Source organism: Fistularia commersonii, chromosome 15, assembly GCF_037954325.1.
Source record: "Fistularia commersonii isolate RoL2024-O1a breed Wild chromosome 15, RoL_Fcom_v1.0, whole genome shotgun sequence".
In the NCBI taxonomy this organism is placed as follows: Eukaryota; Metazoa; Chordata; class Actinopteri; order Syngnathiformes; family Fistulariidae; genus Fistularia; species Fistularia commersonii.
This window is the reverse complement of record NC_141298.1, coordinates 16390858-16418766: the sequence shown is the minus strand read 5'-3', so window position 1 is coordinate 16418766 and position 27909 is coordinate 16390858. Positions and strand designations below refer to the sequence as shown.

General features: G+C 42.6%; 1 protein-coding gene across 1 annotated transcript in view; it reads right to left on the bottom strand.

The window, feature by feature from the left end:
- Positions 1-2274: 2274 nt before the first annotated feature.
- Positions 2275-27909, bottom strand: part of LOC147226673 (vacuole membrane protein 1-like) — a 54377-nt gene continuing 28742 nt past the window's right edge. Inside the window, exons 8-12 of the mRNA XM_086160403.1 lie at positions 22249-22329; positions 21757-21873; positions 17838-17899; positions 3692-3794; positions 2275-2415 (exon numbers count right to left, since the gene is read on the bottom strand). Of these exons, the coding sequence (XP_086016529.1) occupies positions 2275-2415; positions 3692-3794; positions 17838-17899; positions 21757-21873; positions 22249-22329 (504 nt within the window). The remainder of the gene's footprint in view (positions 2416-3691; positions 3795-17837; positions 17900-21756; positions 21874-22248; positions 22330-27909) is intronic.

Here is a 27909-nt window from a genome sequence, read left to right as displayed (position 1 = left end):
CCTACTACAAAAAGTGTGTATTGAGCAACAGAGGAAAGAGAAGAGGGGAAGTGTAAAGGGGAAGGGGGGAATCTGGGTGAGCACTGAGTGTACTATACCTAGTGATGGCTGTCACGCTGTGTTGCAATACGCCGTGCGCTGTGTGGATTCTCACAAAATTCAAGAGAAGTGAGCCAATGCTCACCACTGGAGACGCATAGAGAAGTGTGTATGCTCTGACATCAGTTATATTTGCATTCCCTTTCGTACGAACCCCCCCCCCCCCACATTCTCACACACAGATACACACATAATCAAAACCACGAAAAAAAAAAACAAAAAAAAAAAAAACCCTCACACACGTCAGCAAAGAGGACATAAACAATAGACCCACGTCTCCGACGTTTCACAAGCGGTTAGGATAAAGGGAAGTGACATCTCGGCACACACCTCTTAATGGGAACTGATGCTGGCTGAGACAATGACAGTAACAGGAGGAGGACAAAACAGGATGCTGGTCAGATGAAAGAGCCCGAAATGTCAGACAGCCTACAGACTGTTGTCGCCTTGCAATCTTAACAGCCAACACCAGTCTGATAAGCTATCTGACAGGTCGGGAGAGTGACGGACATGCCACGCGTGGACAGAGAGAGAAAAGGGGGGAGTAAAAAAAAAAAAAACAAAAAAAAAAAAAACAATGAAATAAAACGAGACAATCCTAATCCGACTTACCATGATGGGAGAAAAGAGGGGATGTGAATGTTCTGACTAGAGCTGGTGCAGAGCGCAGGGTTCAGCACGCTCAACAGTACCTCTCTGTTTTGAATCTACTCGAGTGATTCGTCTCCTGGCTCCGAGACTGGGGCAGTGCAACGAGTTCATTTGAAGGTTCAGCTGAGGTAACGGCACAGACGCTTTTCACTGTACGCTTGAGGGTTTTTTTTTTTTTTCTTCTCTCTTTTGCTTGTGCCTGCTCTAGCGCCTGCTGCGCTCAGTCCAGCGTAGCACAGCAGCGGTACAGAGAGGGAGGGAAAAAAAAAAAAAAGCACATTTCACTGGCAATTACGGAAAGAAAGAAGGTTCTGCGTTCGCCGAGGGACGGCTGACGCGATCCGGTGAATTGAAAAGAAGAAGGCGAAGAAAAAGAAAGGGGATCAAAATAAAAATGCAAACTTTAGTTTTTGGGAGGTGCTCGTGTAATGTGAAACATGAGCTGGCGGTCCTCATCTGGGGTAAAAAAAAAAGGGGAGGAAAAAAAAAAAAAAAAAAAAAAAAAAAAAGCTCTGTGGGCAGCAGACAAAGAAAAAGACCTACAATGACTAAGACTGTCTCGGAGTGAAAGGGAAGAGCTACTATCTTGTCTCCGAAGACTCCCGAGCAGACTGGTAGTCTATTAACGGAGCACAATCAGCTTCAATCCATAAAAGATAAAAGGGAGAGCAACAAATGTGGCAGCGCGCAGCCTACTATCTCTGTCTGCCTCCCCGTCTCACACACAGACGTAGATCTGATTCAATACATGTCTGCATCTGGCCGCCCCGGGCTGACTCCAGCTCTCTTCCTGTAAGCAGAACAATAAGGGCAGACAAAGGGACCGGCGGGGTGATTCGCGGCCGATTTCTCCTTTCTCATCCGAGAGCGCCGACCGGGACGGGGTTTGCCGCTCGTACCGGGCGAGCGGTCACCTGACGCACCGGGAACAGCTTGAAACAATAACGTCCTCGGGCTCGGCGGCTCTCCGTGTCGGCACGCTTACGAGCACCCCCCCCCCCCCCCCGCTCATCTATTTCAAACACTGACATTAGTAGTCTTAAACATCACAAAACACATAGTCATGTTCCTAAAGTTGCAAAGGCGTGGCTAAATGGCGAGTCAATCGCAGAAAAAAAAGCTATTAATTCTATAACCGCTACTTACACAAATGGGTCAAACACGACCAACATGTGACACCGTTCTCGGCGTGTAAATAGTGCAGCGTCAGGCCTGGCGCGGGAGGATTCTTACCGGCGGCTTGGTTTACTTACGAGCTAAAAGTACCACAACTTAAACGCCCCTTAACACCTACCTTAGCGGAGAACAATCGGAGAAATCGCAACCGATTACAAAGCCCGTGAAAGCGCGTGACTGGAAGTCCGTGTTGAACACAAACATGTTGCTACGATAACGAGAGGGAAAACAGATGGAGGGTGATATAATAGTGAGGTATCAGTCTGGCAGGAGAGCAGCAGTGAGGGGGCGAGAGGTGGGAGCGTGGAGACGCGCCGGGGCTTCCGAGGGACGACGGCGAGCGGGCCTTCACTCGCTCTTGCCCCCGGAGTGCTTCTGACGCTTGCGTTCGGCGTAACTCTGCGCCGTGGAGTTGACAATGGAGCAGACAAAGAAGCATACCGTGATGACCACAACCTTCTCAAAGAGCCACGACAGCCAGCTCTCCTCCTGCCGGGGGAACGCGGCGAGAGAGACGAGAGGAGACGGGTCAGCGGGCTGAGGAGCGCCGTCGCCGTCACCTCGCCTCGACCCCCCCCACCACCACCCGCCCACCCACCCGCCCACCCCCCCGCCCTTGCACCCGGCTCGCCCCGACGCTGCGGGCGAGGTGGGGATCCAGCTTCATGAGCAGGACAGATAGAGATCAGGGGTAATAAAACACGTGGCAACCCCCACCGTCCTCCCTCCGAACGCCCCCGCTGACCCCAGCCTGCAGCCTGCCTCCACCGAGTTAAATTGCCTCGCTTCTCTCCTGTAACTGCAGGAGGCTCAAGTTACAAGAAAAAAGGAACATTGTTCTAGAAATGCCTTAATCTGTCCTTGTGCAACTCAAAGTCTATCCCCCCCCCCCCCCCTCCCCTCCGCACCCCCTTCTCGCTCCTCGTAAGCCCATAAAAGAGGAAAAAAATCGTTTTCAATGAATCACTAAGAGCAACAGAGAAAGAGGCAGAGGAAAATAGAGAGGAGGGAAAAAGGGCTTTGAAAGAGAAACAGGCTACGGCTACAACTGGCTCTTTTTGTTCTAGACAGGGGGGGTTTTGATGGATTGTCACTGGTGGGGGTGAGGGGGGGGGGGGGCGGGGAGGGGGCGCCCCGGTCTACAGTCAGTGCTGGGTTCAGGCGGGGCACAGAGTGCAAGTGTGTGTGTGAGACACATAGGGGAGTGACCACGCTCACACACACACTTCCAATTGGTAAGATGGAGCATGAGTCAGCACGCCCCGCGCTCCAGTAGTACAGTTCAATACAGAGAGAGGAGCCAGACCTCACACCCCCACCACCACCCCCAGCCCGCCCAGTGCAGCGCTAAGCTACTCTGTCATCTGGCCCTAAACAAGCTTCTAATCTCCACTATCAATACAGGACACATCTCGAATATCAACACGCTTCTTTAAAAAAAAAAAAAAAAAACTTGAAAAAAAACCCTTTTTTTGTTGGGAGGGAGGAGAGGGACATGATTAAATGTAATACTTTGGAAACTAGGAAAAAACGGGATTGGGTTTATTCTGGGGAAGGGGGAGGGGGGGGGGGGTTGGGTGAAAACAACAATAAAAAAAGTCTGAAATAAAGTGAGGAGAGGAACAAAAAAAAAAAAAAAAAGTGCGGGGAGAAAGAGCGAAAGAGGCAAAAGTAAGGGGGCCGCATTCTTTCTTTGCGCCGACATGGGAATGAATAGAGGCAGTGAGCTGGGGGGGGGGGGGGGGGCTGAGGCCCCTGTACTTACAGTCGGGATCCCCTCTCCGGCGCGATGGTGCAGCTTGGCCTTCTGGGCCTCCAAGTACTCCCTGAAGGGCTTCTGCAGTGCCGCACCCAGAAGTGGAACAGCGCTGCTTCCACCGACACACAGGCGAAGGGGGGGTGGGAGGGAAAGAAGGAGGGAAGGAAGAAGAGAGAGAAGAGGGAGAGGCATGGGGGAGGGGGGCACAAATCACGTCACATCATTGTTACTCACCAGCCCAAGGGCAGCAACAAAGGGAGGCATGCTGTATCTCCTGTACAGTGTAGGTCTCTCCTGCTTCCCTTCTCCAAGGAGAGAGGAAGACGGAGAGGGCAACGAGTTCGATCCCTTCACTGCTCATCCCCCCGCGAGCACGCACAAAAATCTCTCACACACACACACACACACACACAACTACAATTTGTTCTTGAGCTAGAAAACAACACAACTCCTGAAAAACCATTTCAATATGAGAAAGAAATTAAAAAAAGGGGAAAATTAAAAACTGTCTGGTCCTCATACAGCAGCTGTAGCAGCCACATTCTCCTGCTCTGCTTCTCTTCTCTTCTTCTCTTCTCTCTCTCTCTCTCTCACAACACACTCGCCTCCTCTCCCTCTCCCTCACACACACACACACAAACACACACACACACACACATCGGTGAACTCGTTCAACTCCCCTGCAGTGCCTCCTCTGCCGCTGCAGCGAGGAGAAATGAATGACTTCTCAGAACTCTCACATTTATCACAGGCGGTTCCTGTAAGAACTGGTTTCAGCCAATTAATGAGGAAGTGAGTTGTACCCGAGCTGTGTCATCACTGGCTGAGACCTGGGGGGGTGGCCCACAGGGGGAGGTCGCTCCTGTAAGACGGCCCATATTAGGAAACCCTTTACAAGATTTTAGCCACCAACTACACGCACACCACTGAACACCCCCTCCACACACACACACACAGGGAAAAAAAAAAAAAAAACGCGAGATACTGCGGAGAATACACTAGAATCAGTGGCCCATCCCTAGGATGGAGTTAGTGATTAATCACTAAACAAATACATACTAAAAACCTTCACTTATTCTGTTTTGTGGCTCTAATTACATCCCCTGAGCTATTGTTTCAGGCCGTGCCTGATGTTTCACTTCTACATCTTTTGTTCGTGTTGGGATGGCGTCGTCAAAGCTGGAAGACACATCAAAGATTTTTACAGCAGGTTTGTGTGGGCAGTCGTGTCACATACGGTTGACTTTATAGCTGATAACTTTCTCCGAGGGAGGTGAGCCATTTCCGCCTCACCCCCAGTGCGAGCGCACACACACACACACACACACACACACACACCTAAAAAACAGACTGTAAAAGATAGTATTAAATGATTGGGTTTACAACAAGGAAGCCCTTTAGCAATGATTAACCTTGTACCAGAAACTGAAATCTTAAAAGCAAATGGGCATGGAGCAGACGTGAAGTCTGACAGTGGATCACACAAAGGAAAGACACACAATATCAAAAACTAGCCAAGAACACCCATCCCCCCCCACCACTAAATGACTAAGACCTTCACAGTCAGAAACGGACTAATCTAGAGTGACGATAGGTAACTTGAAAAGAAAGCTTGTTTTGAGTTTCAACAAAAAAAAAAAAAAAAAAGGAGGAATGACTAAAAAAAAAAAAAAGTCACGGGAGATACAGCAAGAGTACGAGCCGAGGAGTCGGAGGGAAACGGTTTTCAGAAATGGCGGGCGAATCATCAGACACGATGAGCAATACTGAGTCATGAGCCCGGGCGAATCCACCAACGGTGCAGCTCAAAGCTAGCAGTCTAAAACACATTTTAATGCCCGAAAGACAGATCTGTGTCGAGGCTCTGCCATCAGAACACACTTGGGAATATACTTTGAATCCCCGGACATGTTGCTTAAATTGTCGGAAATGAGCGTTCTGCCGCGAGTGTGTTCATGAATTACCTGTGAGTATTTGAAAATGTGTTCAACCTTTGTTTCTAGATGAGCAGAGCTGAGATTGTATCTCCTGAATGTTCCCATGTGGAGATTCGTGTGCATGCGTTACCTGTGATAAATAATATTGTGCTGTAAAAATCACCTCCTGTACATTTTGGGGTCTGATTTTTCAGTGGACGTTTCAATAGTGTGAGTATTTCTCTCCCGGTGGAGCAGGCGTGGTCCTCCTAGAATGTGGCATGGGTATGAGAAGCTACCAAACTTTGAAAACCGGTTAAAAAAATCAAGAGGCAGAAGAGAGAAGTAAACAATGCTCCTCAGGTGCACGCTCTGCGAACATGACTTTTGTGAAAACAGTGACCTTTGAAAAGAGAGGAAATGAATCAGTTTGAGTGTGTTTTAACACACTCAGTATTTTTTATCAATTTCCAAAGTAAAAAAAATAAATAAAAACAATCTCGTTCGTTTTATGGTATTACTTATCTTGTTAAAAAATGAAGGACTTCATATAATTAAATACAATGGGATTCAAGAGGTTATGAGAATTAATAATGTCTCAAATCAATTTTTTTGCTTTTTGATTTAACAGCTGATGCGTAAATAAAATATTTTGAGGCAATTTGTATACATTTTTTCTCTTTCTTTTGACTTGACGTGACAGTAGAGAATCTATACATTTCACATAAATGCATGTTTTATAACCGTTTTATATTATAAGACCTATTTTTGTGGGTTAACATTCAGCCCCATCAATTTAATGATGCGCTCAAAAATCAATCTAATTTGTGCAGATGTGAAAAAAAAGGTCCCTGTCACATTGACTCCCTGAGGAGAAAAACATGAAAAAAGTTAGGAAGAATGCTAATAATGATAAGTTTGAAATGAAGCTAGTTTAACAGCCATAAAAATCTGCATGTGTGGATCCCAGCAAACGTTAAAACAGTTGTTTCCCAATTGAATAAATTACTTCCAGAAGTTCTGCGTTAAGCATTTGAAGTGTCTGAGCCTGGGTAGGAAAATTATTTCCAGTAAACATATGTGAGACAAACGTTTTTATTCAATACACCTAAAACATATTCAGCATAAGGAGTGTGTATTTCTGTTTAAACACAAATAAAGGCTGTGCCGACTTTAATGGGGATATTTCCTACCTTTACCAAGTCATTTCAAATCAGAAACTCAATTGCAATTACCTGAATCCGATGTTTGAAAATTAATTGTCACTGCAATACATGTCTCTTAAATAAATGATTCAATGTGTTCTAAATGCTAATTTATTCAAAAGTTTGTGGTTTTTTTCCTCCCAATGTTTAAAATATATGTGTATATTTGGATTTTTGGGTATTTGGATTCAAACCCTGTGACATAGAAGATTTGTGTTGGAGTTAATTCAATCTGAGTGTAATCCATGTTTGATTTGTGTCTTTATTGCTATTTGAATATTAAGAAAATAAACTTTTCTCTCAAAAAATTATTTTAGTTAATGGACTTCATTAATGAACCCACTGTCAAGGGAAGTCTTTGTTAGGTTCTTAAACCACACACACACACACACACACACACACACACACACACACACACACACACACACACACTTATGAAATAAACTGATTTGTATTTTAGAAAAGTTTAGAGCAAAAATATTTCCCAATGTTAAAACTGCACGAGGCTAATTGTGGATGAATCACAATGACGGGATATTTCGACATGATGTGTAAAACGTGATATCCTATCCTGTCATCATTGACAGAGATAGTGGAGATTGAGAGCGTCAAAACAAACGAATTATAAGAATTTGACCAAAGTGCCTCCGTCTCGGAGGATCGAAAGACATTTTCACACACAGAGATGTTAACAACCATGTTTCTGGCTGCAGATATTTGTCTTTTACGGTAAAATTCCTGTTGTTGGCCGGTGGGATCTGGGAAAGAATGTATAAAGACAAATGTTTGCCACAATATTTATAAATATGAATTACAAACATGTTCAGGCTGATAAAGGTTGCTAATGCCCCGAGGGTGGTCAATCATTCAACTTTTGAGCTTTTACCCTTCAGAAGCAAAGGTTACTACTATTGTCTTACTTCCCCCAAAGGGGGAATGTACTCGCCAGCACTTGAGATTTTACGCGCCCTTTCTGCCTGTTGACCAGGAAGTTGAAAATGTAATTAATGATAAGGAAATAGGAGCAAAGATTTTCTGGGAAACCTGTGGAAGGAAAACTCCATTTCTTTCTGTAAAGACTCATCTTATCCGACATTTTTCAAAGAGGTATAATTTCCTGCTGCCGACTGCAAAGCATATTTCGGCATCTCGTGTTTATTTCGTGAAAAGATTCCACAGGCCGTGAGTCAGAGGCGACCCTTGACCTGTCCACCCCTGCTGAAGACTACCACTCCTGATAGCGTTCAAACACACACACACGTAAAACTCTCGTTTTTCTTTCTCCTTTTTTGATAAGATCCTAAAGACACAGACGCACAGAGATCATGGAGATCCCAGCCTTGGGATGATAGAGAAGAAGGCCTCACATGACAGCCAGGCCAGGTCCAGCTTGTTACAACATCACCACAACAACTGGCTTAGGCAATTGCGAGTGTTACCCAACGCTCCTCGGGGCCACAGTTCACACCTAACATCACAGCAGTGACACCGCAAAACATACACACACTCACTGTGGGTATGCGGCTTTCTGAAATAAGGTGCTGCAACTCTAACCTCTCCTTCGAATCTGCAGTGACACAGATATGGGATCAGTTTTTTTTCTTATCAGCTGAATATATTCCTCTGGTTCTAATTTTACTTCATTGCAAGTTGCAGACAATAAATTATGGAGGTAAGGGAGGTTGAAGTCCTTTTTTTTTTTATTATATCGTAAGGAAAACCTTTGAGTCACTTGAAAATGCTGTAAGGTAATATCGGAGTTCGTGTGTGTGTGTATGTGTGTGTGTGTGTGTGTGTTCCTCCTCCATTTCAACTGGGCTTTTTCCCAATGACTTCATCACTAAAGCATCAAGCCCACTCCTGGATGGAGATCCCCCTGCCCAGGGTGTTTATCAAATCCCTGCTCCACAGCCATCTGTGTCAGCCACCCCACACACACACACACACACACACACGCACACACACACACACAAGTTTGGACACATCCTATCCTCTTGGGTGCCCACAGCGCTGCCAGGAAATAAGGGGGCACCAATTATAGCAGTCTATTATTCCTCTCACTTCCCAGACGGCCACATGAAACAGGCCGGCAACCCCTGCCACCCTAAAGATTGAATTCCGCATGCCGATACGGACCCTCATGGTCCGAGTGCAAAGGTGTGCGGAGTTGCCGGGTCACTGGGTAATGAGACCCGGACCCCACTGAGGTGAGAAAGGGTTGAGTCAGATGTGACCGCCGACGCATCGAGACAGGCCGGAAACAGGAGGTGGAGGAGCAGCTGAAGAAGCGGTGTAGGACTACGTTGGTCTCCATCCATCCTGTGATGTCATGCTTGGAGGGACAGCCACTGGATGGCATCTATGGTGGCATTGTTTCCTGCGGGACAGCGTCTTGCCCTCTTTTCAGATGTAATGACCCGACGATAACCACACCTACACCTACACTTTATGACTCCCAAATGGGAAAGTTTGGGTGATTAAGTCAGCAAACCCAAGAACGCTGAAATATACAAGTGAGCTTAAATTAACACATTACAGCATGTCAAGTAAATGTAAAGGTTAGAAAAACACCAATGTCACCGGCACCCGCCGTTGGAAAATGAACGGCACGTGGAATAAATGAGAACTTGAAGATCAACTGTCCCATAAACACAATGTATGTTGCTAAAACAGTGCGGCGAGCTAACCGGTGAGCATATACATGTCTAAACAGGGCACGCTGAGCCCCGCTAAGCTGCAAGGAGTGTGTGTGCGGTTCACATACACGTTAACTTCCTGTTCCAAAAAAAACCAAAAAAAAACCACACAGGTTAATGCTTATCTATATATGTCAAAAACCAAAACACACACTGTATTTACATATGAATGGCTTGCACTTTTGTTTTTTTACTCTGACTGCAGTAAAAATAGAAGTGAAAAAAAAAAAAAAGCTACAGCTATTCGAACCACTTTCCGATTAGCTATATATCATATTTTTATCATAAGGAGACTGCGGTTGAGAGATTCAGCTGCTATTTCATACAGCTGAATGTTCCAGATGTCTGCATTTCATGCTGCGATGATGTTTCTTAATGTGCTGGAATAAACCCGCAATTGCAGGAAAATTTACATTGTTCAGAATATTATGTTACTTGAAACCGAAGAGCGGTCTAGTCTCATAAATGACAATAAAATAAACTCTACGCACGATGATGACTTTTTCGGAATTAGCAACTTAACAGTGATAAGCAAATGATGTATGTGTCTGTAAGAAAGTTGCCAAAGAGAAACCAATCTTGATCCCAAACGAGCATGGATGGATCTCAACAGGCCAACGCTGGGCATGTGGATGGTTCGAGAGAAGTGACTACTCCCGAAATCTCTCCTCCCTCTCCATTACCCGTGGACTGACGATGGATAACATATCTGTTTGCCCGAGGTGCGGTGAGGGCAGGGTGGGGAGGAAAAAGAGGTCGGGAAGGCTGGCCACTCGGCCTCTGAGTCAGGGCCTGACTAGAGTGACTCCTCGCAGTGTATCAGTACAGACACTCATAGAAACTGCTGGAACAACCTCATCTTATGATGCTGTTCATGGGAATAACTAAACAATTTACTTCAGTGGATGATGCTGATTGAGAGCTGAAAGGTCAGACGGGTGTTCCCCAGATATGAATGTTGCTTTAAAAACCAATTTGTGTACTCTATCCAAAGGCAACACACACACAAGCCCGTTGTCATCATGATGACTAAATATGTTAAGTTTATAGCCTTGACCTGTGTATAAGCAGCATGAGTGGTGGATCGGGGATGAATAAGGCAGGATGTCTTGGGATACACAATGTGCCCAGGAGGCACATAATATGACACCAGACACAGAACACATATGTGACCTTGTTGTGTCTTTGTCTCTCTCACACACACACACACACACACACACACACACACACACACACACACACACACACACACACACACACACACACACACACACACACACACACACACACACACACACACACACACACACACACACACACACACACACACACACACAAGGCTACAATTACACTCTGATCGTTGTGCAGCCATGAGTCCTTCAGTATCTGCAATTAACTGCAAAAAAAATGAGGCTACAGTACATTTTAACAATAGGTTTCTTGGGTGATTGGATATTATTCTAAACGGCTGCGGTGAGGATGTTTTGGCTCAGCGTCAGGCTTCTCTCGCAGTGTTACTGCCTCTGTATTTATGTCAAAGCTCGTAAGCCAAGGTAATCAGAATGGTGGAGGAGGGGGCACCCCGCGGTGCCTCGCATTAAACTTAACACCGTATTAAAAGAGAGTCGCTTCGCTCCATCCCTCCGACCCAAAGTGTTGCAGCATAAGCTTCGAATCATGTCGCGCGTCACACGGTGGCAACGCCGGAGGAGAAATGACTAATCAATGCAATCTTTGTCAAGGAACTTCTCAGGTTGCCAGCCCTTAACAGTGACTAATTGAATTAAAAAAAAAAAATACAAAGTCGATGCGATTTTACCGCCTTAAAAAGTAAAAAAGGTCACCTAAGCCTTTCATTGCAGCTGCACCCCTTTGTCATTCCACCCACCTGTCCACCGTCTCCTCGGAACCAAACATATCTTGAGAAAAAGATCATAAAGATACCCTCTTCATGCGCTCTGTGGTATTGTGGGCACCAGCATCACTCATTTTATTTTCTATGTGAAATGCGAAGATAGTCATTTATACATACTTACCCGAAAACAATATCAATTTTGAAAAGAGTGTAATTATTCTTTCATCAAAGCTAGCTTTCGGATTCTATTTTTTTTTGCAGTGTACCCCCTTTGAGAAACAGTGACGTTACACATCCTGTCCAGTTTTCCGAGATGAGAACAAAAACCACAGTTAAAGATGGAGAGGGGCTGGTCGGGACAGCTGGCTGTTACTGACGCCTCAATCTTGCAGTGCAAACATAAACGTAACAGCTAGAAATAGTGCAAATTCAAATAGCTCATCTTGATATACAGCAATAGCACGGTGCCAGTTCACCAGTTAAAAAGGCATTTAAAAATGTGCTGCAGCAGGAACATCCAAAACTGCTCATTTCATTTTTACTCTGCTGCTATTTGTGCTCAAATATATTCCTTGACCAAAACCTGAATCCTATTGGTAGATTAATTTGATATTTCTACAGTATATGGTTTGAAAAACATAACAGTAAATAACCCTAAGTTATTGTTATTATGTTCAAACTATTTGATCAGTCTAAGGAAAACGGTGTGAAGATGACCAAAAATATGGTTAATCAGAATTATTTCTCTTTTTATTTTTCATCAAGTGAAAGCAAGTGCCTTAGTCAAAATATTCATTGCCGTATTCTAAAGGCCGCAAATTTCATCTTTGAAGTAACAGAATAACTGCTGAGACAGAGGCCAAATAAAATAAAATTTCTGTATATTTTACTGACAAGCTACAAGAGCTTTGTTAGTTCGATACGTGGAGTGGGAACGGCAATTCGTTACACCACATCGTAGTTTACGTTACAAAAGACAAATGATGAATTATTTGATCAGAGAAATTCCCCTTTGCATTTGTACAGAATAATGTGGCATTTTCTTATTAAAAACAAAAAAGGGGGGTTTCAGCTTTTATGAAAGCCTACCAGAACTTTCCTTGAACACAGACAAGACTACATTCAGTGCAAAACCACACAGACTTTCTATATGAGCGGGGCCAGTCTTCTTAGGATGGTTAAATTCTGTGGAAACAGAGAAATAGACTTATCTTTTTACGGCCTGAGCTTTGCAGCCACACAAATAAAAGGGCCACTGTGAATCCCCTGAATAGTTTGATTTGAATCGTGAGATGGGTGCATGGGTTATTTGACTTCTCCAGTAAGCTAGATTTATTTGAATAAATTGTCAGGAGGAAATAAAAACAGTAGAACAGTTATTGTCACACGTGTCTTTCAAGCATAATTAGCAATATTTCTTCTTCATCTAGACAGGATTTTTATGTTACTGTCGTGACTTTTTCCTCACTCCTAAACTTCTAATCCAAATTTATTCTGAGCCTTGAATACACACAGGACCACAACTGATGATAGACAAATTGCAGAATGGCATTAAAAAATAGAAACAACTCTCCAAATTTTTGTTTCATGTCACGAAAAAAAACGACAAGCGTCAAAGTGACTGTTTATGTTGCGCCGAGGTAAAACAAATATATTTTTACACTTCTGCTGGTGGTAGAGGTATACAACTACTAGCTGAAATCTGGTAAGATCCAGTACGCAGCTCATGCAACCCCCGTTTGCACTGCCCTGACCCTGGACTCTCCTGTGGCCTCCCTCGGAGCGGGGACGCCTGCTGTGATCCACCAATGCAGACAGGCTCGAGTGTCAGCAACGGCCATCTGCTGATAATGAACTCTTCTTTAGAGATGAGCCCACATGAAAATGGCTGCATTCTCATGGATACACTCGAGGCTCCCCTCATGGCCTGGCACTCCAGTTTCTAGATGATAACCTTTTCAGGTCTTAACTCTTCCTCTCCGCATCTCAATGGATCGCTCACCAAGAGTCCGACGGCGATAGGTCCCGCCCTTAACACAGGCCCCGAAGGATTTGTCGAGCACAATATACAAGACACTGAGGAGGGCTGACTCAATCAACGTGATGGATTACAGAGTACAGTCATTTAAAAAGTCTGTGTGAGGCCAGATGATGAGATGCAAAAAGATAAAACCGGTGGGTCTCTCCTGCTGTCTTGTCGCTCTTTCCCAAATCCACAAAGAAGAGCACAATAACCTTGCCCCCCCAGCTTGCTCACAACGCCACAGAAACTAATCCCATTTTTACTTTAGTCATCGATGAGGAGCGGTAGCGCAGAAGTCCCGTTGAATCACAGGTAGTTTGCTTCTCAAACAATCCGGCATCATCAATGTTGTCCTCATATTGAGACGGGACTTTTTGTTTTTTCCCCACATGTCATCCCACAGCTGCCGGAGCAGTTGGCCTGAGCACAGCGACTCACAAAAGTTAAAAGTGGAAAGCCTGGAGGCCCAGACGGCGAGTCAAACACAGGAAAACACCCCGTCCCAGTACTGCTTGGACTGAGCATTCTGAGCTCTTCCTGCTGTATATCATCGACATACTGGCTGATGAAGCCCCAGCTGAGACAAAAGAAGACAGGGAGGACGAATGAGATAAGATAAAATAATCGTTATTGATCCCAAGAGGAGAAATTCAGGTGTCGCAGCAGCACATGGCAGAGAAGAGGCATCAAAAGACATTAAACAGTAACAGTAATATTAACTGGAGACATTAAAATGGACAAAGACAACAACAGTAAATGGATAAAAGACTGGTCACAGACCAAATCAGGGTGAGGTTAGCTTAAAGTTTCTCTGAGCTACGGTAGGAATACTAGTATTAGGATTGAATGAACTCCTTTCAGAATTCAAGCAAAATTCAAAGGGTAAAGTGTGGTATATTTCTAAATATAGGCTATTTTGTAAGAAAACCAAAAAAAAAGTTGTACGATTATTCGAGAAACAAAGAGGATAAAACACAATCGAAATATTTCAAATGTTGTAAAAAAAAAAACATAAAACAACTCCAAGTTGAAATGGACAGGAGGACAATGAAAATGTTTAATTACTATCAGGGGAAAAACTTCAAACTGAAGACTTAAATATCATGATGGTGAGTAATGCATTACTGCTTCAGATGTTGATTAAAGACTTATTGTGACTGAAATATCAGTCAAACGCATGGCTGGTTTGAAAAGGAGATGAGGGCAGATTATTCACAGTGCAAAGCTAACAAGTTTGAGCAAACACAAAGCTTCAACCTGGTGAGCAGTTCTTGTTTCCAGTCAAAAGTACAAATGAGGAGGCTAAATTGTGTCATTCGAGCACATCAAAGCAAAATCATCATTAATAAAACGGCCCTGACGAAACATGATAAATTTAAATGCGTGTACTTTGCATAACAGAATTTAAAAAAAAAAAAAAAAAAAAGATGTAATGACACAAAGTCCTCCCGCACACAAGGATACGTCAGTGTTTCAGTTTTCACAATTCATGTGGGGAAGCGGTGCATGAATTTTAAAATGATTTTGTTCCAAAAAGACAGTAATTTTACACAGCTGAAAAAGGAAGAAGACCACATGATTGAAAAACTGTCAACGGACAGGGCTCATTTACCCACTTTACATTTTTGCTCTTCTCTCAAAAGAAACGTCAGACAGTTGTAAATCTATAACGGAAAATTTGAGTCATTTATGTTCTTCTATTTTTCTTGCAAAGTCTGCATTTTTTATACCATCTGGTAAAAAACACTGAGGTTGGTCATTCTTGCTACCAGAGGTGATGAAAGTAACTGTTGTTTTAGGGCCTTGTGAGGTTTAGGCCTCAGATCCAAACCTCTTGAAATTTGAATTTTAGTAACACTCCGTTTTCCATTTGTGTCAGAAAAAAAACAACTGATCAAAACCTGCTGATGAACCAGCAAAATCACGAGATATGTTGCTTAAAAGTTTGACATTCACTTGATCATTTGTGTAACTATTCCATGATGTAGACGACATCTCTTACACAATATTTTCTTTTTGAAACTTTTTGGATACTCCCTGTACAGGAAATAACAGAGGCATCGGGTGTGATACGTCAATAAATGTTTGAAACATTACTCAGTCAGTTCTGATCAGTTCTGGAAGTGATGTACTTCTGAGACAGTTGTTTTCAAACGTTATAGCAGAAAATAATTATATCATTACATCTTGGTCGGAAAATGGAAGCTCTGTTCTTATTAAAATAAGGTACTTCCTCAATTATAACAATTAAAAGATAAAAGTTTAACAGTATGGGGGTTGGGGGGCAGGTTTGGGAGGTGTCCCTAGTCAAATGTCTCATGTTAAGTTTCTGACAAATATGCCGTTTGTTTGTAGAAATTCAGCAGAAATCCAATTCTGCTCTAATCATTTAATAGTCAAGAGAGTCAATAATGATTATGTTCTGTGGGTTATTATAGAAGAGAGAGAAACTTCCGTGTCTGTTCATATGCTATTTGATTTTATCAACAGTATCCCCTGACGGGCAAGAAACTAGAATTCAATAAATTGAATAATTCCATAAATCGATACAGCAATGGTCGGAAAAAGCTCTGCCGCTCTCAAAGACAAAAGGTAAGCCCTTGGTTTCTGCAGTCTAAATCTAGATCCAGGACAACAAAGAACAAGTCAAAATACAAATAATTCGATTGCAGAAACAATGACGCAAAGTTGGTGAGAAAAATTAAATGTATAAGATCGTGAAGTGTTTCAAATTGTTTTAGGAAAAGCTGCAACAGTTTTATTGGTATGAATCAGTATCAATCCTTCTGAAGGAAAATCTGAATAGCACAAACTCAAAATAGTCAGATTATTCAAAAATTAACAAAGAAAATATTCACTTTTACAATTGAAATGAGGTCCTTATTTGTGACCATTTCGATCGAAAGTATCATAAGGAACATTTTCATAAAAAAAAAAGACTGTTGGTGTTCAACTGATACAACAGTCATTTGAGGAAGTGTGTTTCCAGAGGACAACCGTTTGGGGCTTTTGTGTGTGTCTGTGAGTGTGTGTTTGTGTGTCCATACGCACATGTGCGTTTGCGCATGTATATATTTTTACGCAACAGACGGGGCAAAAAAGCAAAAAAAAAAAAAAATCCATTCAATATTTTCACCTGACATAGTAGTCAATCGGCATCTGAAGGGTTAAATTTGAAAGCCGGCACTCATTCATACGCAGAGACGTGTGAGTGAAAGAGACAATGAGAAGTAAAGGTGATCGAGCCTCAGACAGGGGAAGCCAGCGGTCAACAAGTTGTAAAGGGGGAAACTTCCTCTGAAGAAGAAGCAGGCAGTGAGTCAGAGTGAAACCGCCGCACTTCAATGAGCAGTGACAACTGGAGGGAAACATCTTACCTATAATATCTCTTTCTCTCGTACACACACACACACACACACACACACACACACACACACATGGACACACGGACTCACACCCGTGACTGCTCATTATATCCATGTAAAGAGTATGACGTGTAGAAACTCTATTTTCACATTTGTTCCACAGATAGATTAAACACACAAATAGATGAACTGCCATTTGTGTGTATGTGTGTGTGTGTGTGTGTGTCCCACTATGTCCAGCCGCACCAACCAAGTACTTATTTTACATGTTGGCCTTATTTTCCTACAGGTCGGGAATATGTGTACCCGTGTATGTTAAACTCCAATAATTTTGTGAGAGGTTTAGAGTTTAACCCGATTCTTCGTCTTAAAAAACTGACGGCTTAGTCATAAAACAGGCCTCTGGACTGCGTGAGTACGAAACACATAAAATAATCGCAATGGTAGCCAAGCCTGTAAAAATACTGACACAATTTAATTTCCTTTGTGACAGCATGACTTCGAGAGAAGTCACCAGAAGGGCCTCACGTATACAAGGTCACATCATAGGAATGCATCTCAGGAGACAGAGAAGCAGCGCCTGCTTTTAGGCTTGTGTTACCTATGGCACGAAAAAGGTAAAGGGCAAATGTAATGCATCATGAGGGATGAAGCGCAGAGGGGGTTTTTCTGTGATAGGAAAGTTCATCCTGCCCTGTCGAGTGGCCAGAACATGTTCAAACCCACAGTCTTCGAGTGGAGACAAAAACAAAAAAAAAAAATCAAAACAAGAAATCAAGCCATTAATTGCCACAAAGACGCGGCACGGACAAAATGAAAAGCAGCGAATGATAAAATACCCCTGTTTCAAGGTCTGCAAAGACTTCTCGCAAGAACAAGTCACCTTTGAAGATGTTCAATTCAAATCCATCTCATATTGTGTGATCTTAATCTGAGTCAAAACAAGGAGGAGATCACACTGGGGAACTGAAGGTTCCTGAAAGCTACAGGACTAACTAATTGGTCCCTCAACATTTCTCTTGTGGCGGCTGTACACACCCAAAGGTACTTTAGGCAAGAAAATACAACCATCCACGAAACACAAGCACTCACCCAATGAAGGACATCATCTGCTCCACGACGTGCGTGCTGAAGGTGATGATCACGAGCACTTTCTGTACAACAAAGAATCACAGAGAAATTGCAAGTCAGTGACTGAACCGTGAGATCATTGTTAGGGTGCATCATGCTTTGAGTAGACATTTATCAACCCCCCCCCCCCCAAAGGCAATGTCTTGAGTCACTGGTGGGGTTTGGTCTAAAAACCCAACTTCTTTTGTCCTGGGAAGAAATAAAAGACACTGGGATCTATGATACATCGCTACCAAATGATACAAGGTCAGCATGCCTCACTGGGTCTTGTGAGAGTCTGTAAAAAAGATGCTAGCAGTTTGGGAATCACAGGATGTGTCATTGTTTCTGAGGGGGTCTGACGGCCGGCTCTCACACGGTCCTGCTTAGTCACAACGCAGGAAGGGACAGATGAGCAACCAGCAGCCATTCCGCGTAATATGCCGAGCACCCCCGTGTAGAGCACATGCGTCCAAACAATGACCTCATTTTCTCGGGTCCTTAACTTGCCCTTTGAATTGTTGTAGGTTAGTGTGTACTGTGGTCAAAACTCGTAACCTTTAAGTTGCCTTCGATAGGCCGTTCGAAAGACTTAACACAACAGAGGCCTCGGCGGGTCCATCATTACAAACTCATGTTGTGCAAAAAAGGAATGCTCAAGCCCGCAGAGTCTTACTTTAAATCCCCGTCCAGATCCCAAGGTTTCCAAAGATACTAAATATATACGGCTGAATTACAGGGAAAAGTGTATAAAATGATACATGAGAAAAAAAAAAATCCATTTTGTTTAATGATGGAGCCATAAAAGTGTCATCTAGGATTTGAATATTTGAATAAATGTGTGTCCTTCATGAGAGCCTGGCAGCACATTGAAAATAAATGCAAAATATGCTTTTGAGATAGAATGCATGGCATCCATTAAATTAAGCATGCCTACAATTAGTCAGATTTGGGTGAAACCTGGATACACTCCTGGACACACACTTTATGAAATATTGAAGTTTTTCACGTGAGTGTAAACTAACGCAACAAGTTAAATAACAAAAGAAAAGGCCCTAATAACGCGACCGAAAATAAAATGACAAGTTTAAGAACGATAGAATTGACAGAGCTTCAAGAAACTGCATTTGTCCGCACAACATTATCTTTGCATTTTGTTCAGCATAGCATCAAATAAGGAGTGTTTTTGCAGAAGATGATTAAAGCTGATCTCAGACTTTTCAAATACGTTTTGTTGGATGACTTCATCCATACACACTGTAACGGCTAGAATGGGTTTTATGCAAACAGATGGAAGTAGTTTCTAGCGTCTGAGTGAATATTCATACAAAACATCCCTGCATTTTTACACCAATCAGCCGCTACATTACGTCCACTGAGCTGGACTGAAAAACATTGATCGTCTGGCTACCGAGGCATTATGGGATATATCAGAGACAGAGTGAGCATTGTGTCGTCACAGTTGAGGTGTTGGAAGCGGCGAAACAGTTGAAGTGTGATCGTGATGGCCGCATGACTGAGTCTGAGCATCAGAAGTGCTCCCTGTCTGCAGTGGTCGGTACCGACCAAAAGAGTCTTTCGCAGCCAAGATTCTGATGTGAGCGAGGAGCGAAGGCTGGGCTGTGCGGTCCAAACCCACCGATGAGCTACTTAGGTTTAAATGACTGAAAAACAGAACGATGTTTCCGATGCAAAGCTGTCAAACGGGCGCGTGGGCATCAGAACCGGACCACAAAGCAAGGTGTTCATACTGTTAGGACTGATCGGTGTATTTTAACGTCACTTTCAAAAATGCTGAAAATGTTTTTTGAGGGTTCTTGTCCTTTGAGCACCGAACTCTAGGTCAAAATCAAAAAATCCTTGTAATCGTTCGCGACTCCCTTAAGGTGTGTTTGAGATAGTGGTTGCAAACGGTTTAAAAATGCTTTACGAGGTCATATCAACTTTGACCACTAAAATAGTCACTTTATCTTCGATCACTGTTTACATGTCACCATGAAGGTTTTGTGACAGTCTCTAATATCCAGATACTCAGTTTATCATCGCAGAAGATATTTTTATTTCGGTGGTTGGACGCAGAGATTTTTTCTTTCTTTTTTTTCTCTCTTTAGGAGCTCAAACCCCATTACCAAAAATATTTGATGATTGATTTCCGGTAGCTTTGCTAATTGTTACTTTCTCCCCCATGGTTTCCTTTTTTTGACATGGAGGTAGACATTGGGCTGTGGTGGATACTTCTTAGTCACCTGGCTTTCAATGGCTATTACTGGTTTTAACATTCCGTTGCTGCTCTTTTCACAGAGCATTTATATTTCAGGGTGAGCGTAAAAACATAGCCAGTGACATCAACATGGTGTCACCAAAACCTCCCGCATTGCAGGGAATATTTACACAGATAATCAGTTGCAACCAGCCCTCGCTGTCAGGAATGAGCCCAAAAATTGTCAGGAGGGGGAAAATCAGACCCCAGTCAGCACAATTTTCCCGTTGTGCAGGGGCAATATAAGATGCCCCCGAACAGAAGCTGACGGTGACAGTCTTCACTCACTGGCCCAAGTTAAATGATAATTCTGATGAAAAACTATGAAGATTCTGTTTTTAGACATAATATCTCAGGATGTAAAAATGACCTATTTACTGACTCATTTTACATTTTAAATTGCTATTATGTGACCCAAATGCGTTTATCAGTGAGGTCATATATTCACCAGCATGACTTTTAGATGAGAAGCGTAGTGAGGATTATAAATGGAAGTGATAAAAAAAAAAAAAACCAACACCTTCACACATAAGACTAGCAGGAATCCACCTGAAGCACAGAGGCAAAAACATGTTGCATTAAAGCGGGCTGGATTTAAACGCACACACACACACTTTTAAATCCTCTTTTCGTTCCCTGCTGACCCACGAGGGAGAAGTCACCTGCTCTCCAGCGTGCGATATTCTACAACATGCTTCCGGCTCACGTGCTTTGGTTAATAAAGCACTTTATCAATTGCATTACAGGAAAAACAAGAGCTTAAATGGGGCCCTAACGCAAGGCAGGGAGTGAGGTCTCCTTTTTTTTTTTCATGAGACATGACAGGGAGGGACACACAGTTCGCCACGGAGGCCCTCGTGACCCCTGGCCATAATCTGGTCCTGTGTGCGAGTGTGCCGACTGTTCATGCAAACCCTCGTTCCCCATCTCTCTCTCTCTCTCTCTCTCTTTCTCCATCACCTCCCAGAGACAATATTTATCTGCTTTAGCTCGTGCACGCGGGCTTTCACCCCCCCCCCCCCCCCTCCACCCCCACCTTTTTCTCAGTTTGGGCCACAATATTTCCACGACGAGCCGGGGGGAAAAGGCTTTGCTTTCAACTCATCCTCGCTGCGTCGCATTGAGTGAATTCCAGCATTTGCTTAGAAAACAGAAAGGCAAGCCCTGATGGTCATCACAGACATTCTGCAAATACCAGGACGCAAATTGAGGATTTTCCAGGATTAAGTTTGTGAAGCAAAGTTTCCTATGAGCAGTTTTCTTATTCAAGGGTTAGCTTACATATATTACTTCCTTATAAGTTCTCAAAGTGCTGTCGTCTGACCGGCCAACTGTGAAGTGCAGGGGCTGCTGCAGCTGCATTCACAAAATGGTTGACTCCCCCCTACTTTGACTACACAAAATGGCCTCCCTACTACCAGCTGAGTACAGTCGGGAACCGGTGCAAGTGTGTGATCCATTATTCAACACACATTTCTCTTTCAGGATCGTATTAAATCTGCATGCATAGCTTTAACTTTGGTGTAAACAATTGTTCACTCTTTCCTACCACCATTCAAAATGTTAAAGGTAAAATGAGATATTTTAAAAGTCATCTGTGGCGCTGATAAAAAAAATCACGTGCTTTTCACCGCCGCTCACCTGAATGTGCATTTTGATGACGGCTTTCCCGATGAGCGTCGCACCGAAAAAAGTCCAGAAGGGGACCAGGAAATGTCCACATGTTATCCCTGCCAGGTCAAACAAGGGATTTGGAATCTAGAAGGGTGCATATTAAACAGAATATTAAACTTAATGAATGTGTCACTTGGAAAAGCACAAAGTAAATACCTTGGGGTGAAGAATAAAATCTACAGATTTAACAAGTCTAAAAATCGATCCTGTATATTTAACAAACAAAGTTTAACTGCCACGTGAGAATCTGATAATCTTCAAATGCCCATTGTATTTGATTTAACTTTCATGTTGCGAAAGCCTCTGCTGCCATTCCTTTTGAATGATGCACACACCTAAATATAACAATATTCGCGGGTGAGAATACGGTTTTAACTGATGACATATCATAAGAGAAGGGGCTCGGAGGTGACCAGAATGGAGCAGAGAAGAAATATGTAAGAGAAATAGGTTACTTACAGACGCGCAGGCTAAAATCCCGACGAAGCCAACCTTCTGGATGAGTCTCTGCACCGCTACTTTAATTTGGGTGACAAAGTCCTGAGGGAAAAACAGTGATGAAATGTGTGAGATTTCATTTTTAACAAAGACCTGTGAGTAAAGCTGACTGTTATTCGGCACTTCAGCAAAGTACCCACAATGGCGGTGATTAAATGAAGTGGAATAGCAAATGGTAAACCTGTCTCTAATATATTTATAAAAAATAAATCAACAAGAAAATCATTGAAACCCCGCAGAAATAATTGTTTTGTGATATTTTTCTACATCCTACAACATTCCACATTTCTTTTTCCTTGGTTATTCTTTTGCTTATCTTTGTGATCAAATACTAGCGTTTAAATAGATCCTAATAAAGTAGTTTTCAGGTAATTTTGATATCTAAAAACGAAAAATAATAGTAGTGTATTAATTTTAGAGAATGAAAGGGTTTCTTCTTGATGATTTCAGGAGGAGAGGGAGTATCAAATACAGCTACGAAATCATTTATGTAAATAGTTGCAATTTGCCTATGGGGAATATTAATAAATGCTTTCAATGTCTGAAAAACAGGCTCTACTTTTTCATTTAAAAGAGCCACACATTAACAGAAACAAAAGATTTCTCTGCCGGTGCCGATTTTTACATTTCAGCCTTATTCCTTTCAAAATAACAACCTCTGAATTGACATAAAACCTCTCATTTTCACATCCAAAAACACGCTGAGGTCCAAGTTAAACGAATAATGAGTCAATAGTTTGTTTTTTAATCTCTGATTCTCAGCAATCACTGCAAAAAAGCAGGCAGCTGACACAGCAGGACTTTCTGCCTCGCACAAATGGTGCCTTGACTAAAAAGGTTGATCAGTTACTGGGGGGGTTTACAGCTGGCAAACACAATAATTTGATCCTGAGAAATTACAGATAAAGACACGGAGAGCAGTGTAATTTAAAGCACAAGAAATTGCAAGGGTGTTCTAATTATTATGTCGTGGAATGAGTGTTCACCCCCCCTACGTTTTTGCACTTGCAGTAAAATTTCTCATGTGTATTAACAGACATAAGATGCTGTTTTTTAAACAGTTTGCCCTGTTTTAACTTCAGCCATTTTTATCTAAAGCCCATAGATAACCTGTCATGGGGAAATCTTGAATATGATTTACAGAGAAACAATTTCCTTGACAATGAACAATTTTCCAGCAGGGCCATAAATTGATCTCAATTCACGAAAGCTAAGATGTGAAGATTAAATCATATCCTGCACTAAATTCATCTCGTTCTCGACACCGTAGGCTTCTATAAGTTCACAGAAAAAAATGAAACTATTGATTCACCTTCAAGATATAAAAAAAAGGGTCAAAACAAAAGCCTCAAATTTAGAAGAATTATTCACTTTTTTAAGCATGTCTGTATTTTACCCCTTTTTCTCACATTTTTAATGTATTGTTGCCGGAGAGCAAAAGCAGGACAACAGAGTTTTGTCATTCCACTGACTCACAAATTCTTATTTTTTCCCGTCTGCCAGTCTTGCCCTCTTCCCCCTGACAGCCTGACAAAAGACTCTTTTCACAGCAATGAGACAGATTTTTTCCAATATACCTTTTCTGGGAAGAGGAGTCTTAATCTGTTTGGATTTTACTTAAACAAGTTCTGGGAATATAGTGAGAGAGCAGAGGAAATCCCTTGTCCAGGAACTTTACACATTTTGAATGATACATTCAATATAGAAACTAATTAATGTACATAGCTTCCACACTGGGCTGAGACAATTTCTTCGCATCAAATGCTTTGAAGAACAGGTAGGCATTTGAAAATGCAGACAAAATAATTCCAAGGTTGTTGTCTTTCTAAATATATGAATATTTTCATGACTAGTTTGACATGGACGCAGCAGAAAAAAATAGATTCAAAGGGAAAAAGAAACCCTTTAACTTTTATGAAACAATTACTGTTATTCTCTTTGAAAGTTTTGTTGTTCTTTTAACATAGAAATTAATTGTTTAATTTGATTTTTCAGATTGTAGGAATTATTAATTTTACACAACAATTTTGAAAATAAATAAATTACACCCATATACGAAATTACTGCCTCTACACTGCACAAATACAGGGCAAGCATTTGCATTTACAATGAGTAAGAACTCATTTGACATTCAAGACCACAGCAAAGAATTTCTTTTTCATTTATAGGAAATTTATCTCCAATTTGACTTCCTGCATTTAAAGAAATTACACACTATTAAATTGACTTATTGCAAATGACTACTTTGGTACAGGAAAAATGACCGTCACATTGTTTTGAATTAAGCTAATGTGTGTAATTCATATTACAAACAGTTTAATATTATTTCTTGATGGGTTCATGTTGGAAATTGACTTCACAAATTAATCTGCAATGTTTCAAAAGGAATTCATTAAATAGTTATTTGCCAGAGCTGTGTTTAAACATTATTATTGAAATCAAATGCCCGATGAATGTTTCTCATCTCAAATAGAATAAAAGTAAATCATTTGCTGAGGGAAATAAAGAAAGAAAATTGTTTTATAGGAACAGACATGACTTTTTTTTGGTGTGTTTCAAAACCGAGGCCTCGATTCATGCATCAAGTTAAAAAATGAGATGCAGAAGGGGGCTGGGAATACATGATCATACCAAATATGGTCAGCAAACCCAGTACAGTACTGATGAGATTCTTTGGGGTGCAGCACAGCAGACAGGAAATCTGAGAGACATGGGAGGTCGCCTAATAAGGTGGTGGGGGGAGCAAATGGACAAAGAGCCTGATTGGCTCACAATTTGAATTTCTGCCTCCGCTCATGTCCAATCACAAAGGTTCCTCCCTGGACAAGCCTGTATTTTTAATTTTGGCCTGTCCCCTTGTGTGCGTGTGTGTGTTTGTGTATGTGTGTGTGTGTGTGTGTGTTTGAGAGAGTTCCTCAGCTGGTGGGAGGGAAGGAATGTGTATGGTTGGTTTACAGCTGAACCACCACGGACTGCGTGTGGACCTAATACACCTGACAACCGCTCGTGTTTCAGTGCGGAGGAAGCCTGCAGAACCAATCAGCGCTATGGCGACGGCCTGTGAATCCCATTCATTTCCTAACATGACGACACATGCGTTGTTGGCATTCTGTGCGATAGTTGAGCTTTTTGGCTTATGCAGTGAGAGCAAGCATGAAAATATCACCACCGCGTGAACAAAGAGCCCCAGAAGAGGTGAGGGGAGGGTGTGTGTTTGAATTTGTGACACTAAGTTTGAAACTATTCGAACTATGCGCTTCTCGCTCGATCCTGCATTTCTGGACTGGGAAAGTATCTATCTTTGATGGCTGGGGCTCAGACATCCAGACTCTGTTGCTGGCGGTTTTTGGAAAATCACCATCTTTGCCAGGCAACTTGCCAAGGGCGGCCTGCCCCCACCCCTCCCCTCCTCTACCCCTATCAACACCAGCCTGCAGGGCAGGGCTTAGCAGAAATTACATTTGGTAAGATCTTGTCAAGGGTGCAGCATCATTAAAACCATGGAGGCTTTGGTTTGGCTGCTTGGCACAAATGCTTCACTTGGCAAATCTGCAGAGTCACCCCGCATGAAGCTAAGCTTTGCAGGGCACAATACTTGAATTTGCCGGCTTTTCAAAATAGTCATCCTCCTCGTATCAAGTCGAACGAATCAATTCCCGACATTGACAAGTTAACGATCGCTGCTTTTTTTAGAAACCGAAAGTTTCATGTGTATTTTGCGGTCGTACGAAATTTGAAGGTCTCAATTCAGCTTTTCAGAGTTAATTTGTTGTGGCTTCATTATGAAAAGAAAATGAGATTAAAATGTTATCATTACAAGCAGACACAGCCGCCCGGCACAAAGAACATGAAAATATCTCCCTTACTGGTGAGACCGGAGCAAAGTGGACACAAATTCAAATATGATGATTACGATTTCCGCGGCTAACAGCGGTTAAAAAGGAGGGAAAAAGAAAGAGCAGTTGTTTTTTGAACATGACACAGGAACTCCATGTGACTCCTAATTCAGCACAGTGCCAAGGATTCATTATCGTACTGCACCTTCATTTCCTGTGAAACTACACTTTCAAGATTAGTTTTAAGCACCACGTTTTCGCAATAAATACTTGAGTTGGTTTTTGTTCTTCACCTGGCCTTTTTTCTTTTTCATGAAATGCTTTACTGATTTCTGTAAATGTGAGTTTTTCTGGAGTGTTTCTGGGGGGGGTTATGCCTCAACGGTTCCGAAGCTGGCAAAGTATCACACTTTGTTTTCATTAGCGCCGATGGGGTACAGGGTTCAAACTGAGACAAATATCAACCGGCAACAAGGCACTCTGCTCCATGCGGAAAATTAAAGTGTCAGACAAGGAAAAATCTATGCATAGCCTATACACAAGTCAACACCCACACACATTTTTTCTCTCCCTCTCTCTGTTTTTCTTTTTTTTTTTTTCTCAATGAAACTCTTTCACACAGCAGACACACATCTCCAGTGCAGTTGTGAGCGCGCAACACAAAGACGGCTAAAGTTCATCTCATTAACTTCTGACAAGCCCGCTCCCGCTCTCTCTGGCACAGGAAGTTGAGTGATTAAGCACTCCTGACGCAATCAAAGCTTCGGTCCGTTTTCAAAAAGAAAAAAAAAAAAAAAGGGGGGGGGGGGGTTGGGTGGTGGTGGAGGGAGTAGACATATATGCTCAAATCTATCAGGACACACGCACGGACACACACACACACACACACACACACACACACACACACACACACACACACACACACACACACACACAAAAATGCACCCGAGTCCACGTTGACAAATTCTTTAACAAGCTGTGGTTAAAGGGAAGCTGGTTTTACTCTGAGTCACCCCCCTCCTTTCAAACAGTTTACTGGAAATAAAGAGGGAGGAAGAGGGAGGGGGCACTTTCAGAGAAGTCACGTGACAGAGCTGGGCAAACCACAGCACAGTGAGCCTTTGAGTGCAGTAGGCCAGGGGGGAAGGCAGGCATACGCCCAGCGCAGATGGCCCTGATTTGAGTTACAGGAGATACGATCCTGGGAGTTGGCAATCAAGAATTCACAGCCTGTTAACCCTTTTGGTGCCGGATGAAAAAAAAAAAAAAAGAACCCCACAAGCCAGGAAACAACTTTATTATCCGGTTACAAGCAATGATGGACTCGCTCCATGTCGGATCCTCTGAGACTCTGTGTCAATACTGAGGATTCCTCTCGAGTCAGTTGAGAACTCTCATACTGAGCTAAAGATTTAAGAGGGGAAAAAAAGCTGCTGTTCATGACATCAGTGTCTGGAGCCGTTAGAAAAAAGCATGACTTCATTATTCTTGAATAGTTTTGTTGAATGAATGTGAAAAAAAAAAAAAACTAGAACGCACTGCTGCTGGGCATCACGTGCACTTGTGGCAGGAAGTTGGCGCGTGCAGGCTGGATGAAATACCACTGGGTTTAAGTCAAGCCACTGCCACCTACAAACCTCTGTGACTTAAGCAGGGAGAAACAAAGTCAGCATCTTAAACCCAATTCTGTTGCTAGAGCGTGTCCAGTGTGTGTGAGCCTCTCTGTTTGTTTTACATCCTTGACAACAAAACTGACTTGCTCTCGAAAACATAACGATCCAGGTAT